Here is a 16,937-nt window from a genome sequence, read left to right on the forward strand (position 1 = left end):
CGAAGCTATTTAATAGAACAGAGAACCAGTATTTAGGGTAGGAAATTGAAAATGATAACATTAAAGAGTTTCTAACGGAAGACCTTTAAAGGAATTTCCCTCGGGGAAGTTGTGAAGTTACTATTGTCTGGGAAAATGTTTCTATAGGAGAATATAAATTAAATGCTCAATAGAAAACATTCTGCAGGATGTTGCTTCCACATGTTTCGGCAAGAATCATCCTAACGATGAAGAGAGTAATGTGCTTCAGATAAATGAAAAATATTCATTTATGGTAATTTTCTTGAGGATGTAATATTCTGTATACGGATTAGTTTGAAATACAGTGTTCGATTCAACTTAATCCGTCATAAACCATGGAAGAATCCAAGGTTTGCTTTGATTCGTTTTTGACAGTTCCGTATAACAAGCAACAACTGACAGAGCATTCATAGAACACAGTCTTGTTTGTCTTAAATGTTCCAAGTTTGATTACCGACAATTCGGTAAGACACTCCCAATCTTCAAAACTCAGCAGAATCTTCAAAACTCAACAAAAGGTAAGTATGCAAAGACTGATTTCTCGTTTCCGAATGGCTGCACTCTTAATAATCGCTTTGTGTGGCCGTCTGTTTTTATGCGCCTCGCGAAACAAACCAAACAAACAACAATTGCAGAATAAAAATTGTAATTTTAGCCTAAAACACAGAACCCTCGACTGTGGCCATACCAAACGCGAAACAAAAAAAAACCATAAAGTGTGTTGATTGATTTGTACTAAACTTCTGTGTCTGTGACATCCTTTTTCTTTCCGTTTTAGGCGAACGATACGATTACAGCCAAAAGCAATACGTACATTTTTTAAGGGGACGGTGCACATAAACTTTAATTGTTAAAATAAAAAAAAAACTTCACGCTACTAGTTCAATAGCCATTGAAAACGTTAAACGTAAGACAAAGCAGTTTAGATTAAAGAAGACGCTTTCGCTCCGGAAAGTAACTAGGCGAACAGAAAAGAGTACCCGAACAAGTGAGAACACGCACAGCTTCCGTGCGGCCCGAAAATAAAGTTGACAATTTTTATTTTGCAATCTACACTCGTATAAGAGACAGCGCCTTTACGAAACAAAGCTCAAAACAAATAAAAAAAAAGGATACATTCTGATACGATGACGCACTGAACGTGGTTGGGGTAAGTATTGCTAAGGGGTGAGGAAAGTGGGGTTTCCTTTTATTCGACAACTGTTGCTGCTTTAGTGTCCGCACCCGGATGATCATGTTGTTACTACTACTACTATTAATGCTACTATTACTACTACTTTCGGAAATATGGTTTATGGTACAGCGTTGAGTACTCGTCTCACTTACTCATTTGATGCGTAACACTAACCGAATGGCGATGTTTTTTTTTATATATTGCGTTTTGTTATCTGATGATGCACCACACAACAATGCGGTTCCGCAAACGGTTCTACAATGATTGCCGATCGAATCCCTTCATCCACAGGACGGTATCGTGTATCCGGAGGACGTGATCTATGCCGATCTGGAGGAGAACAATTACGGTCCAATCAACTACAAGGCTGCTTCGATCTACAATATGATGAAGTTTAAGCGCAACAACGAATAAAAATGTGCGGCTGCTGCTACTACGATTGGTTGCTGCTTCGGTTACATACACGTATACTCCGTTTTTTATTTTATTGTAATCAATGTTTACGTTTCGATTCGATGCACTGCAGAACGGTCTGCCATTTCGTGTAGTTTATATTATGCTAGTAAGCTGATGTTATTAAGGCGAGCTTTCTTTCCTCCATTATTTATCAAATAAATATGACAAAAATAGTTAAGCATCTGTATCGTTTTTATAGAAGAAAAATGCAATGTTGTTCTTTTGTTCGATTACTATACTAAAGAAGCTATTTAATGACACAAAGGCGATAAATTCTGATGCTCTCCATATGGCTGTTGTAACGTGTGCAGTGACAATTCAATTTGCCTTCTCCTAATGACTAGTAATGTACTGCACAAGTCCTGCTACTGTTCTGTTCTATCCCCACCCTTCAGGGCGCACTTGTTCAATTACTTTCCCACTTTCCAACGTGGGACAGTTTCTTTTCCCCGGGGGAAAACACCAGATACGATCAATCTCCTCCCGTCCGTTTGGCTGCATGGATAAGTACTGATAGAGTAATAATACAGCAGTGGGAAAAGCGTGCCGTCACCTCGCATCGACGAGGGTTCCGAGGATCTGTTTAGCCGTAGAGAGTACATTACCACAATTGCAGATTTGTTGTTGTTGCGAGACAGAAGGCCAGGAACTTAATTGAAACGGCTTGTATAAAGTGATGCTGACGTGCCCGGTGTGCCTTGCCTCGAGTGTGGGTTGAAATTGGCTTTGTGATGATATCTGGCCACTCGACTATTTTTAGGAGTCCATTAGGGGGTTTCGAGCAAGTTTGGCTGGCTTTTTGGGAGTGTAATGAGATTAGCATGCTTAAAACTACCGCACTTACGGTAAATTTGCATCAAAACACGTTATTATCATGTTGCAAGAATTAATATGCTAAGCAAATCTTGACGAAGGAGAATAGTTTTTATACATTAATTTGTGCCTAAACAAGTGATAAATATTCTATCTAATTGTGTTAAAAAATCAACTAAACAAAATGATTTTTCCAAAAACCCTCTCACTAGAGAGAGATAAAAGAGAATATAAATTTTTGTAAACAAATTTTAATTATTCTGACGAATTGTATTGAGCAATCAAATCAACAAAATAATTTATTGCTTGTTTGGCATATTTGTTGACAAGTTTTGCGGGTTGTAGGGAAAAAAATGTTCACTTGGATTTATTACTTTTGTATTAATTTACCTTACTCATGATGTTTTTTTGTTTTCAAAATGGTTAATCTTTTTAGTTTTATTTATCAAATATATAGCTTTCTCTAATTTTACCACTTATTACAAATATTCACAATTGATTTTATGTTTTTTTGAAATAGTTTTCTTTGTAAAACTTTTTGTTTTGCAAGTCTGACATTTAACTGATTTGTCCCTTAGTTTTTCTATATTTTTATTAGCTTACTTGAATACTTTATTGCAATTATTTTTATTTTTCCTGAAGATTAGTTATGCTAATCCTTCTTTGTTTGAAATTGTTTTGAATTGCACTCTGCTTTGTAAGTTTAAAGAAGATTTCTTTCCACGATTCCAATTCACTCAATTATTTGCTTACATCCTTTCTTAACTTATGTCCAATTATAACTTTCGCACTCTTTCACCTATTTACTCTGTACTTACTTTAAATTCACAATGCATTGTTTTATCATATTTTCAATTCTATTGTGTTAACTAACTCTCGCTAGCGATATTAACACCACTTCTTTTGTTTTTATAAGTCTTCTCTACGCTATATAACATATATTTTTTTGTTTAACAGTTCGGGATGCTACGGCTTGTTATTAGATAATTATAGCCTTTTGCAAGGAAATTTAATTCACTTCTGCAAAATGGCCCAAAAAATTGAACTAATGTTTGCTGAAGCCCTTGGTTTTCCCGTGTCTCATCGCGAACGACGAAAAACGACGAGAAGTATCCAATTGCTGGCGGGTTTTTGAGCTCGCTTCGCGCCAAGTGCGTTGCTTTTATACTACCGCCGCATCGTGGCGGTAGTCATCGCGCAGCGCCTGGTCGAGAAAAGCCGGTGCATCGCTGTACGGCGCAGTGACATTTGTAATTTTTCAGTCCGCCCCGTTTTTCTTAACGGCTCAGTGACATTTACACATCTTGCCGAGCGGGAAAGATTTCTCCCGGGGATTCCACGGCAAAAGAGCAGCGGCCCGTCTTATTATGCACCATATGGCCATGTTTTTTAGAGTTTCGCGAGGGTTGAAGATAGCAGTTGGGCACCGCTACAAGGGAATGTTTGCTGGTTGGGAAGAATCTTCTTCGGGGGCCGGTTTGCAGGCGGAAATGTCGTGGTGATTTCGGATCGTCCGTAAAGTGACCAGCGTGCTTGAGGGCGACATTTCACTGGCTGTTCGGAACGAACTCAGCTCAATAATGGATAGGCAATCGATAGGCAATTTATTAACCCTAGCACTTAAGGAAGGGTTTTTGCTTCAAGGGTGGAAAATATGGGTGGACAAGCCATGAAGTGCTTTAGGTTTGATCTTTCGGTGCAATAAATTGTTGCAGATCAACCATATCGAATCACACTCATTTTGAGCATCGTTTTTGTGGAGAATTCAGTTTTAGAAATCGAAGTTTTATTGAGAAGATTATTACTATCTTTAATTGTATTGTTGGTTGTTTGGTTTGAATTGTATGATTGGTTGTAAATTTCTGATTTTGTAGACATTTCAGAGACATTCTCGTTGGTATTATAATAATTCTTGATAATTATACTCTTCCAATGTGACTAATTTTAATATAAAAAATAGAAACCCCAAGCCAAACTCAAACTCCAATCGTGACAAATCGGAACTCCGTGACGAAAAGCCACTTCCATGTTGCCAAGTTAGCATCATCACCACCAGAACGGTAGCAAATGTGTATCATCATCCAGACCATAATTGGAAAGGAATTGCTGCTGGATTAGCGAGGCATTTTCACCATCGAAACCGGCACCAACCAGCACATCAAATCTTTACCCAAAAAAAATCCCTGATAGAAGTTGGCACCCATTATTGCACTGCATCAACATTGCTGTGGTATAATATTTTGATCCCCTGCCAATAATATGGCGAGGGTTGCATGTGCCTTCCAACACTGAATCCATTAATCTTGCCGACGACCTTCGTGGCGGTTCGGTCTGCCGGAACACGCAGCGCACTTCCTTGCGGTAAGGTTAATGCAGAATTATTCACGCAAAGCGGCATAACGCCAAAACAAGAGAAATGTTTTGCACGAGCACGTGTCCGAGGCTTTCCTGCACCGTTTCCGGGGAGATGTCAATGGGTCAGGTCGGGGGTGGAAGGATGTGTGGGATGGTTTTTCTTTCGTAAGCGGAAGTTTTTCGTTCGCTCCGAAAAACTTAGGGCTTCCTGCAGTATGCAGGCAAACAGTTTCTCCACACCACATCCGATCGGTGTTGTCGCGCGACATTAGCAATGGTGCTAGAAAACGGACCAATGGTCCGGAATTGATGGTACGAGTTTGCTGAAATGTGGGGATTATAATAATCTATACAAAAAGCGTAAAGTTTTTGTTTTAGGAATAATGTCCAAATATATTTTGAGGATTAAAAACATTATTTAAACTATTGGATAGCTCAGAAGGTATATGAAGACATTCTTTTAATTATGTGAATAGTAATATTTGAGATAATTTATATTCTTTTATAATTTATTGAAGGAATGTTATAATTTAGAAGTCATAAAAATATCAAAAATCTTGGAAAATGTTTTTCAAAACAAACTACAATACTGGATTATTAGCGAGTACTTGAAAACGATGCGGATATTTATCGAATGATTTACAATAATAAGGGAAAAAAATGTTCCACACAAATGATCACTTTTCTATTCGCATAACAAACCATTAAAATGTAGAAATTACCCCAAAAAATCAACAAAAACTTCAATGCTACTGAAAAAAAAAGCACAAAACGCGTGAAAATGCATTTTTATGCTATCGAGAAGTGGGCGTGGTGTACAGCTTTCGAATTCACTACTTATGGCACCCACCACAAGAGGGCGCTGTTCGGTGCGAAAGAATTATTTTTGGTTAATGGCGCGATTTTTATGACGGTTTTAAATGAACTTAACAATTTTATCGATATTTGTTATAATTATTCCGATGGCAAAACATACATCGGTTAATTCAAACACGCATCAAGGGTATAAAGTGTTGAATTTACATTATTTAAATGCCTCTAATGGTGGTGATACAAATATTTGCTTTCATACACCAATTAAAACCACAGTGTGGTAACGGGACGTTCACGGTTTAGCATGTAATGAATGTAATTAAATCGAAACCACTCTAGTGCAGCCTAACGAACAACTCCGTCCGGAAGTATTCCATCCCGATACGCGATTGATCTTGAAGTGTTTAATTTATTCGAACGAATAGAGTCGCGCCGTCGTGATACCGTCGCCGTCCGTTTGAGAATACATTTAAATTCTTCATCTCTCAGCGCTTGATTCCGTGGTACCGACACCGGTTTCTGACTCCTCCTGGCTGATCTATGAATATCGCACGAATTTGTGCCACCGGATTTAGTAAAAGTCAAGCTGAGTCAAGGCATGACCTTGTCTGTGTTACAACCCCGAGAGCGCCAGTACGTTTCGTGCCAAAGGCCTCTTCGGTTCGGGTACCCCAAAACCGGACGAGAAGTTTTAGAAACCTGTTTTATTAAATTGCATAACGTAACGCGCCTGGACCCGGTCGAACGACGAGCGGAGAACTTAAGTTAGTACGATCTCGGCGCTGCCTCCGGTCGGGCGCTAATTATTGACGTGATTGTGCTCAGTCGGCTCAGTGGGTGGAAGTGTTTACCTTTTTTTGTTTGTTTGTTTGCGATTTTGTTTGTTGTTGTTGGTCCAAAACTCCACCATGCAGGACGATGTGGCGACGGACAGCGTTGCGATGGAGGCGATGGAAAAGTTAGGTCCGCGTGAGAAATGGCGCATTGTGAAGAATATTGCTGTGCTGGGGATCGCGTTCATGATACACTTCACCGCGTTCCACGGCACGTCCAATCTGCAGAGCTCGCTGCACAACGACGGTTCGCTGGGAGCGTACACACTGGCCTGCATCTACGGGTCACTGATTCTGTCCAACCTGTTCCTGCCGGTGCTGGTGATCAGGTGGGAACGTGAAAGTTTGGGACCCTCTGTTTTCTTTTTTTTTCCTCTGGAGGTGCTTTAAACCAGCGGTCTCAACTCTTCTCCAACACACTTTACAGGCTTCTGGGATGCAAGTGGACGGTCGTGGTTTCGTTCGTCGCCTACATGCCGTACATTGCGGCCCAGTTCTATCCGAGCTTCGCCACGCTCATACCGAGCGGGTTGGCCGTTGGGTTCGGCGGTGGACCACTTTGGTGTGCCAAGTGCACGTACCTTTCGATCATAGCGGAAGCGTTCAGTGTGGCCACCCGGCGCCAGGTCCGCACCGACTATCTGATCGTGAAGTTCTTCAGCCTGTTCTTCGTGTTCTACCAGCTGGCGCAGGTGCTCGGCAATCTGATATCGTTCACCGGTACCGTGTGTCACTTTCAGGTCCGCGCGATTACCTTGAGCCAGAAAATTACCAACTAAATCCCGCTCTCTTTCCAGTGCTTTCCTACGGGGAGGTTGAATCGGTGGTGAATGGAACGGTTGAATCGAGCGTTAATATATCGGTGACGTGCGGTGCGAACTATGCCGCGCCAATCCACCAAGCGGCAACGAGTGCTATTGATCTGAAGCGACCCGAGCCGGAGCAGTTGAACCGACTGACCGGTATCTTCCTAGCGTGCATGGTGGGTGCGTGTGTTTCCGTTGCGTTGGGTGTGGATTCCCTCAAAAGGTAAGGGTACTTTTGCGTGTAAACAAAATTCTAGATTCATAACCATATGGGACTTCCGAGAGATTTGGTCTACAAACACGTGTATCGATGTTTTCCTCATTCTCCTCAGATACAACATGGTTCGCAAAGGGCCCGAGCATAGAATATCCGGGATGAACACACTCGTCATAACCTTGCGGCAGCTTACTCACCGATACCAGCTGCTGCTTCTTCCCATTGTGGCGTTCATCGGTGTGGCACAAGCATTTATTACGGCCGATTTCACAAAGGTAAACCACTGAGCGCCACCTGAACGACTCGATAATGGGGCGACTAATTCCGCAAATCTTCAATTCGTCACAGTCATTTGTGGCCTGCGGGCTCGGCATCAGCTACATCGGCTATGCGATGATCAGCTACGGACTGGCGAACACGGTTGCCGCGGCCTGTACCCCGTACGTCACGAAGCACTTGGGCCGAAAGCTACTGATTCTGGTGACGTTCGTCTTCCACGCGGCGCTGATCGTGTTCATGCTGCTCTGGACACCGACGGACGAGTATTACAAATATTCCATCATTGTCGCCTGCTGGGGGTTGGCCGATGGCGTCTGGTTGATTCAAATCAATTGTATGAAAATCCAATCCATGCGGCTGCTCCATCGCTGTAGAATAGTTTCCTAACGATTTTATTTCCGTTTCACTGCAGCACTCAGCGGTATTTTGTTCCCGGGAAATGAAGAGGCTGCGTTCAGCAACTTCCGGCTGTGGGAAGCGTGCGGTTCGGTCGTGATGTACTCAGCCAGTTCGTTCTTTCCCACCTTCCACAAGCTGCTGTTTGTGCTGGGAATCATGACTGTGGGCACAATAGGGTAAGAGTGGTACACTGTGGAAGAACTGTTTTTCTATAGTTTACTTTTCAATTACTTTCCTGTCCTTTTTCAGATACGGAACGATCGAATTTATGGAATATCAAACGAAGCGAATAGATCCGGAAAAGCGGTTCGAAGTCGTTAGTCAAGAACCAAACGAAAGTTAAACAAGTGGATTAGAATAGGAAAATGTGCATTTCTCGTCCTTTTTTCTCTAGCCGTTAATTTTTCCACTTTAGATACGTGAAAAATTAAATAAAAAATTGTTACACGAGAACTAAACGGTCGATTTTGATTTGAATAACGATTGGCTGCGTACGTTAGTGATGGATGCAGCCTAAGATGTTTGAAATTTACCGTACGCAGCCGTTCGCTATAAAATCAATTGCATTTGATTTTATAGCGGTTTTTTTAATGTTAATATTATCACTTACTTATGAATTAGTTTTGATGCATTTAGATGGATTTACAACTTTTCTAAAACTAATACCTTACCTAAGAGCAAAACAAGAAACTACTTTCGGACACATGTTCGTTTTCCCACACAGTACAGAGCAAGATCGCACAAGAATTTTACAAAATGTTGCATTGCAAAAGTGTATTTTTCATAGTTTTCGCTTATTTACTCTCGTACAGGGTTTTTTTTGTTATACCTTAAATATTACATTATAACGCTCGACGCTTGATATGACGACCCGCCCAAATGACTGTTGCACACCGCGCTTTATTTCGCGTCACCATGCCAACGGGACGATAATAATGGGCTGTACCATTTGCCCTCTTTGATTGGGATGTGTGTTGTGTGTATGTGGGATGAAATTTTACTTGTTTATTCAATCTTTTTTTCCGATAGAATTAAATGCATCTTTTATCGTTTTTTTCTTGCTTCCTTCAATGTTTTAATGGTTCGTTCGGATGTGATGGTTTTATTTAAATTGTTATAAATTTCTGTGTGTATGTTTGTGTTTAATTCACATCTTAACCGCATAAGGTGCTTTTAGCATTGTCTCGCGTTCTACTCTGGTGTGCCTGTGGGATTTGTGTTGTGTTGCATCTGTGTGAAGTTCGTTCCATTAATCTATTTGACACTCAGTTTTTGTTTTCCTACCAACAGATATAGATTCTGCACGCTGCACGGAACCGGGACAAACGTTCATTTAACATAAATCCATACATTTACATGCATTTCTCTGAGATATAGTGTGTGTTTCATTACTCGTGAGCATCGTGCGTGACTGTGTGACTTCATGCTGCAATCAACCGATGCTATAATTCATCGTACTGTCCGGACCGACTACATAAATGTATCTCTGTATCAACAAAAAAGCTGCTTGTTGGCATAAAATAATACACGGTGTCTTCTTGCTAAACATTTAGACGATGAGGAGCTTCTTGTACAATCTGTGCTGTGCTGTTGATACGAAACAAATATACAACTCGGTTTACAATCCGAAATTACTATCTGTTCGGGGTTTTGTTTCTGTAACGATTTGTTCGTTTTTTTTATACAATTATTACACACTCATGGCTATGGTTCGATATCGCTTACAGTGCTTTTGGGAGCATTATTTTACAACGATGGTAATTGTTTTGGGACAGAATGGGAGAGTTCAAATTGTTAGCCTGTAATTTTACATCGTGATTTGTAAGCTTCAACCAGCTGTAACCAGCGGGAGCTGGTTTTACGCACGATTTACCTTTAAAAGGATTTCTTGCATTTGCTGAGGATTGTTCTTTTACGGATGATTTAATGGATGTGTTTGTCTTTTGTTTCCGCTTGTGTCTGTGTGCTGGTTGTCTTACTATAAAGATTAGGAACTTTGGTTTCACGAGTTCACACAAGATGAGAAGCAATTAATCGAATACATGAAAGCTTGTTGAAATATTAACCAGAATGTCTATTTTGGGTATTTTTTGTTTGCCAAAAAAAAAAATTATTTTGGGGAAGAAAACTGTACCCAAAAAAAGTGTATTGCAATCAAACGATGATGAGAAAACATTTCTTTAAAGCCGCATAATTGTTCTATCGTATTTTCAGCTTGTTCTCGCCTGTAACTCGAAAACAAATCAAAACGGTGTCTTGTAGAGATAAAATGAATAAGTTTGCCTGATTTCTAGACACTTTTCAAGTTGAAGTAGAACATATGAAGGAGGATGTGGAATTTGTCCCACTCACGCGAGATTATGTTAAGATGAAATCTGTAGCAGAGGATTCCAAAATGACGGATATGTCCATTAAAGAAATCTTTATCTAGAATCAATTCCTGTTTGTATAATACCCAGAAGATGAGCAGAACTTCATATCTGTATCATCACACTCCAGTTTATCTTGAAAAGTATCCAAAAATGCTAATACTAGCTATTGTGAATTAAACTAGAAAACGTTGTAACAAGCGTCTTCTCTATCCTCTGCATATTTTCATACAAGAAGCTAAGCTGTTTGTCAGAGTGAGGGGTCGTCGTAAAAGGAAACGAATTAGAAATTAAAAAAAAAAAACAATCCTTCCTTCACGGTATCTCACATTACATCGTTACGTATCCTAGTATCATGCTACGTATCCTACATATGTATACATATTCAATATCGGAATGGCACCTTATTTTATATGGCTATGGTTGGCGCGATTGAAGCCGTGTACGTTCTCCACCGCAGCTTGTCGCCCGGCTGTGCCTGTCGGTTCGGTTTAAGTATTTTCCATCTTGAAGCTTTTCGACATCATCCGCACGGTGTTCTTGAGCGCTTGGCGTTTGTTGCAGAACCAGATGCGTATAACCTCCCGCTCGTAACCGAGCTGATGGGCAAGGCCGGTGATTTCAGTTCCTAAAAATACATTTTATAGCACGATTAGTCTCATCTAGGCGAGCAACGGCATTCACTCATCTTCACCACTCACCGGAAGGATGTGTGTTTCGTTCAAAGTGACCGTTCAGCAGTTCGAGCGCTTGCGGCGTAAAGGATGTTCTTCGTTTCCGCTTCTTGGACGGTTCCACACCGATAAAGTCTGGCACGTGGTTTTGGCCCGATTTGTACCTAGATGAATGACTGAACGGGTTTATACGGGTGGGAAACGAAATCGGTAATTCGGCAACCAAACCAAAACAAAAAACAAAACAACACACCATAAGCAGTTGAGAAGATGAGAACGAGATTGGAGATGAAAAAAAAGAAAGAAAGAAAAGGCGTGCAATTAAACAGCTGCAATTTTTGCCCCCACTGTACACCACGAAGGGGCACCATTCAGTGCAGTCGCAACGCTAACACGCTCTAACACAAACAATTCTTACCTTTCTTCGGCTTCCTTCATCCAACGCTCGAGCACTGGTTTAATTTTTTGTGCGCTTTTGGGAGTTATGTCTAACTTTTCAAACCTTTTATGTGTGGTGAAGTGTGTTGAAAGTGTGTTTGTGGGTGAAGAGAAAAAGAATGAAAAAAACAAGAGTAAAGAAAATGGCATAAATATACAAACGAATTAAGTGTACGAATGCAAAACGGGGAAAACAAAACAATAATACCATTACCGTACAGTGGTATAAACCCTAGTGTTTAGTTAGTTTAATGCCAATCAATCAAAACAATGGGAGTAATAAGGGTTAAAGATGATAGGAATGACAGAGAGAGAGATAGAGAGAGAGGAAGAAAGGTACAAAAGATTGCCAGGACATTGATCAAATTTGCAAAAAAGTGTTTGCCTTTTTATGTTACTGGTGAGTGAAGATTAAAAAGAAACAAAAAAATACAAAAGCAAAACAAATAAAGAAACAATAAAGCAATATAAAAAAACGAAACAAACTAAACAAATAAAAAGAACAATGTACTGGCGAATGAAACGAAAAACAGAAATATAATAAACATAATAAAAATACAGAGGCTAATAACGAAAAGTGAAAAAGAGTGATTAAAATAAGAAAATAAAATTGAAAAACGGGAATGAAAAACACAGGAGGAAAAGCTTACCTTCATTTAAAATGTCGCACAAAATTAGCAGTTTCTACACTTGCGCACAACAGTTACTAAACTACTTCTATTTAAGCGTGTTTTATGCTACATTACACAGTGGAAATAGTGTGTGTGCCTTCGTTTGATTGCTTGTCTTTTCTAGTACTTTGATTGTTTAACAACCCCAGAAGGACGATCCCTTAAATTGACAATTGATGGTCTAGCATTAAAAACCCCTGTTTGTGACGGGTTTTTGATTTACGCTCATTAAACTGTTAATGGGTTTTAATTTCGTTCACTTAAACGATCGAAACGGGTTCGGGTGTTTGTGCACGTATCGGGGCAGGATCGGTTATTGGGAGGTCGCATCTTACCTTGGGAGTTAGTGTTAGTGTGTGACCATTCGTTTTCTTGACGCATGCTTAACTACTAGCTCTACAACCGTACGCATAAACCGAAACCGGTATGAACGGAAAGTGGGTTGAACAATGAAGCAAGTGTAGCGAACAAAATACAAACCATAGACAAAAAGGGGAAAAACCAATAACACAATATTGCTAACCGTATTGATATCAATTAATACATACATTTGCTGCTGCTGCGATGAAAGTTGCGCTGCACAGTACATCTGGGCGGCAAGAGCGCTGGTTTTTGTTCAAATGGTTACGTGTGTTTTGTTTGTGTTGCGGCGTGTTTGTATGGAGGGTATTTTGTGTTAGATGTAGGTCGTAATGTGTATCATCATCCACAGGTTGGTTGTTTTTTGTTTGTTTTTGGTTTGGTTTGGTGTTGGGCAGGATTGGCAACGATCACGATTTATGTTTGTGTGTATGTTTGGTGGCAAACCGAACCGAACGAAACGAACCAAGAAAAAGGAAGAAACAATGGAAAGAAACAAACGATAAGTTTACATGAAACGGAAGCGTATGCGTTGCCAAGAGCGGTCAATTGACTTCGAGGTTGATCACGTCCGTACGCTAATGCGAAACGAACCAATGTCCTGGCAACGTGTGTCCAACCTTCATCGTGCATAGGTGACGTTGGTTGGTGGTGGGAGTGAATTTAGAATTTTTGCAAGCGTTTTATATATTTTTAGATACTTTTGTTTTAAGTTTAACGAGCGATCTTCATCGTTATTATCCTCATTGTGTGAAGGTAATACTATAAAGAATTTTTTATAATTCATGTTTACTTGCAACAAAGCTTTCAGAGAGAGAAGTTTTTGTTTAGAGTAAAGCTCGTTTTTTTTTGTATATGAAAATTTAATAGTTCCAATACGTTTTAAACTGTCTTGTGACATTTTGTAGCGCCCCCAAATGTTCCTCAAAATTGTAAACAATTCGAAAGAAAGGTATATTACCTGCAGATGGCACTCTGGCTGTAGGCAGGTCCCTCGGTGACCGACAGCGCTTGGCCGACCTGGGTTTGCGTGAGTCCGAGCGACAGTCGCCGCAGTTTGAACGCCTTGGCGAACTCCTTGATGTCGTCCAGATCGATACCGTCCACCACGTTGCAATTAGTTTGATTGATTGTTAACTCATCTGCAGCCGCACGATTCGGGGCGAAGCAAGGAGAAGAGAGAAAAAAGCGAGGGGGGTAGATAGAAAATTAAACCAATATAGAAAGACCACGGAAAGTCGATACGGTTGGAGGCTGTGACCGTGCGGTGTGTGTGTGACAATGCGGGAGCAGAGTGAGATATTATTGAACTCCGGCTTTATTGGCAAAGATGGCAGGAAAGCGACCCGCGGCCCCGATCACCATCGCATCACACAGCCCGAACAGTTAATGTCGACCCGCTGTGCCTCGTTTCGCGGTCGCCACCGCCAAAGCCAAATGTTCTACAATCATGTATAATGTAAAAGACGTGCAAGCGTGCGCCGGTCCGAAAGTACGCGGGGTACGCGACTAATAAAGCACATTAAGGGGAAATGTTTAGCGTAAATTAAGCGTTAATAAAGAATGTCAAATTAATTGACTCGCAGCACTCGGTGTTGGTGTGCCGGAGCGAGGGAAAGACACAGAACAGAAGTGCTGTAAAGAATTGAACATGAATGACATATGCTGCTGGGGTTTATGGGGAATGAGGGCTCGTTACGGGAGGGTTAGAGTACGAGCGGACCGAGAGGAACTAAATCTTTATTTCATGCTACTCGACCGCATCCGAATGAAGTAAATTATGGAGGTTACAGTAGAGGGAAGTTTCAGCAACGGTGGCTGCTTCGATGCGATCGGCACACCCAATAGTAATGAGGAACGCGATCGAGATTGACGATCGTGTCGTAAAATACATTCCTTCTCTTGGTTCCCCCTTTGATTATGATTGATTGCGAACAAATACAGGGACTTTAATATATTTTAATTTCTCCTCCATCGAGGTTACTCCGAATATGCACAGCCGAATTTGAACGAATCTTCCCCAACGAGTTGACGGAATATTTTACTTAAACGTCTAACAATGCACAGCTAAAATCAGAAGAACTAAACCTTTGGCTTACTTGGATGCTCTTCCAGAAATTCGTGGTTCGATGCGTCATCGTCGTCGTCGTCACTGTGCGATAACCGGCCGGCGGAACCAGCGGGACTTAGTTTGGGCGGTGGCGTACTGGTTGCACTGTGATGGGGTCGCTTTTGCAGCTGATGCACCGTACCGCTGCTACTGCCGACGGTGGACGGTTTGTCTAACTCCAGGTCGTCTACCGAAGGTGCCCGGTGATGGTGCTGCTGCTGCTGCTCTATGAGTTCCAGATCGCACGACCCGGGCCGGCCGGTTGATCCGGGTGCAGACGGCCCGGAGGAAGAATGATGGTGCAGCGGTGAGACGGACGTATGTGGATGGGTAGACGGTTGCTCCTTGGGCAGCGCTAGGCCCGAACTGGATGAACCGGCAGGCGATAGTTTCGACTTGGACGTGATCAGTTCGCTGCCACTCGATAGACCAAGTCTGATAAAACGAGCCCAGGAAAGTAAGAACGTTGCAAAGGAAGGATTATCGTTGTGGCGGAACAAAAGCGAACATACCTGTTGATTGCACTGTCCGATGGAGAGCGTGGACTCGTTGCACTGATGATGGCACTGTGGACGTTCACCTGCAAATGGCCGTTGCTGGAGTGGCCACTGCCGCTACTGCTGCTCGGCGTGGTACAGTTGATGGTGGCCGGCGGCGAATGGGTACGCTTCAGTGGCATCGATTTCTCGTAAGGTGACGACGAGCAGGAGGCATAGCTAGCCGGCCGGCTAAGCGTTGACACGGGTGGAGAAGACGTGGCCAGCAAGATCCGCTTCGGTGATTCGCCGGATTGGATCTTTGCCCGATGCATGTCCGGCGTCATCCGACCGCCGGTCCCATGTCCAAGGGAGTTGGAAGCGGTGGACGACGATAGTGAGTGGGAGGATTGATGCTGCTGCTGCCGGTGAGTGTCGTGCACGGTGGACAAACAGACCGAGCTGGACACCGAGCTGGCCGAAGCGGACGCGGAGTTTGGCTTAAACTTCACCTCTCCATGGTGATGGTGGTGATGATGGTGATGGTTGGCGTAGTGCAAACCTTTGGGGGAATGTTGTTGCGATTGCTGCAACGTGTGGCTTCCCGCGGACGCTAGCAACTGTGTCGACAGCAACCCAGAGCTGGACGATCCGGAAGTGTCCCTGGGAGTCGCGAAAAGACCACCGCTAGCGGCGGCAGCAGCAGCGGCTGCCTGGGCCGCCTGTGAGCTAAGCGTTTCGCTGAGGGAGTTGTTAAAGTTCAACGACTGTAGCAGGGCCTCACTGCTCATGTTGGATATCACCTGCTGTCCGACCGGGATCGTGAGGATCGTTTGAGTGGCAATTCCTGGGATGTGGGAATAAGGCGTACAATGCAATTTAGTCTACACTTCAGTCAAGCGATCGGTGAACTTTCCAATAGATCCTACCTTGAGATGTCGGTATTAGCAGCTGAGCACCTTGGATTCCCTGCATTATTTGTCCCGACGCTAGCAGCAGCTGCGGCATCTGCGGTGCGGCCGTCGCAATTGGAGCAGACGGCCCCAACCCCAGTACCTGCGGGCTGTGATTTTGACCCGATAGGCTCAGGTTGAGGGGTGAGTTCCCTAGCAACGGGGACGTTGGCAATCCCAGGCTCGGTCCCAACACGCTCGCCCCCGTCAGCTGTGCTAGACTTTGCAGTTTCTGTAGATTTAGCATGTCTTGCACTGGAAAAGAAAACATACCGAGAAGGTGTGCGCCTGTGTTAGCTTCACCTTCGCTCCACTTCTACAGTCGGATGGTGTGCGATATGTACTCACTAGTTCCATTCAGGTGTACTTGGGCGGCAGCTACGGCAGCAGCGGCGGCAGCTGCCGTCGTCGAGGTCGCACTCGGACCGGTGGGCATCGAGAGGGGAGACATCTTGTCCTGGGCAGTCCGCAGGATGCCGGCCGCTTTGTTACTGTTGTTACTGCACCGACCGTCTAGTTCGGCTGTGGTCGGACTAAGGAATGGACTGTTCGAGCGGCTACAATGATCACTTCGTCTTCTATTCTGCGAAGTAGAAACAACAGAAGAGTAAATGGATTAATAATCTACAGTTTAGTTTCGTCTACAAGAGAGTCATACTATAGTAAAAATAGCTTTTAATTTTGTAAAATAAATTCATCTAAGTCTAAGAACGGTTGCTA

At 42.6% G+C, this 16,937-nt stretch overlaps 2 protein-coding genes across 2 annotated transcripts in view; one reads left to right on the plus strand and one right to left on the minus strand.

The window, feature by feature from the left end:
* Positions 1–6,540: 6,540 nt before the first annotated feature.
* On the plus strand, positions 6,541–8,509 carry LOC128707299 (UNC93-like protein). Its single transcript, XM_053802251.1, has 7 exons — positions 6,541–6,794; positions 6,893–7,185; positions 7,263–7,494; positions 7,604–7,763; positions 7,837–8,101; positions 8,180–8,342; positions 8,416–8,509. The coding sequence occupies exons 1-7, from the start codon at positions 6,541–6,543 to the stop codon at positions 8,507–8,509; spliced, it is 1,461 nt and encodes a 486-aa protein (XP_053658226.1).
* A 2,517-nt stretch (positions 8,510–11,026) lies between these two features.
* LOC128707460 (POU domain, class 6, transcription factor 2) overlaps positions 11,027–16,937 on the minus strand; it is a 55,096-nt gene continuing 49,185 nt past the window's right edge. The window contains exons 2-10 of the mRNA XM_053802412.1: positions 16,566–16,800; positions 16,194–16,472; positions 15,301–16,111; positions 14,778–15,223; positions 13,640–13,820; positions 12,867–12,923; positions 11,628–11,711; positions 11,237–11,385; positions 11,027–11,163 (exon numbers count right to left, since the gene is read on the minus strand). Coding sequence (XP_053658387.1) covers positions 11,027–11,163; positions 11,237–11,385; positions 11,628–11,711; positions 12,867–12,923; positions 13,640–13,820; positions 14,778–15,223; positions 15,301–16,111; positions 16,194–16,472; positions 16,566–16,800 — 2,379 coding nt within the window. The remainder of the gene's footprint in view (positions 11,164–11,236; positions 11,386–11,627; positions 11,712–12,866; positions 12,924–13,639; positions 13,821–14,777; positions 15,224–15,300; positions 16,112–16,193; positions 16,473–16,565; positions 16,801–16,937) is intronic.

Source organism: Anopheles marshallii, chromosome 2 (assembly GCF_943734725.1).
Source record: "Anopheles marshallii chromosome 2, idAnoMarsDA_429_01, whole genome shotgun sequence".
In the NCBI taxonomy this organism is placed as follows: Eukaryota; Metazoa; Arthropoda; class Insecta; order Diptera; family Culicidae; genus Anopheles; species Anopheles marshallii.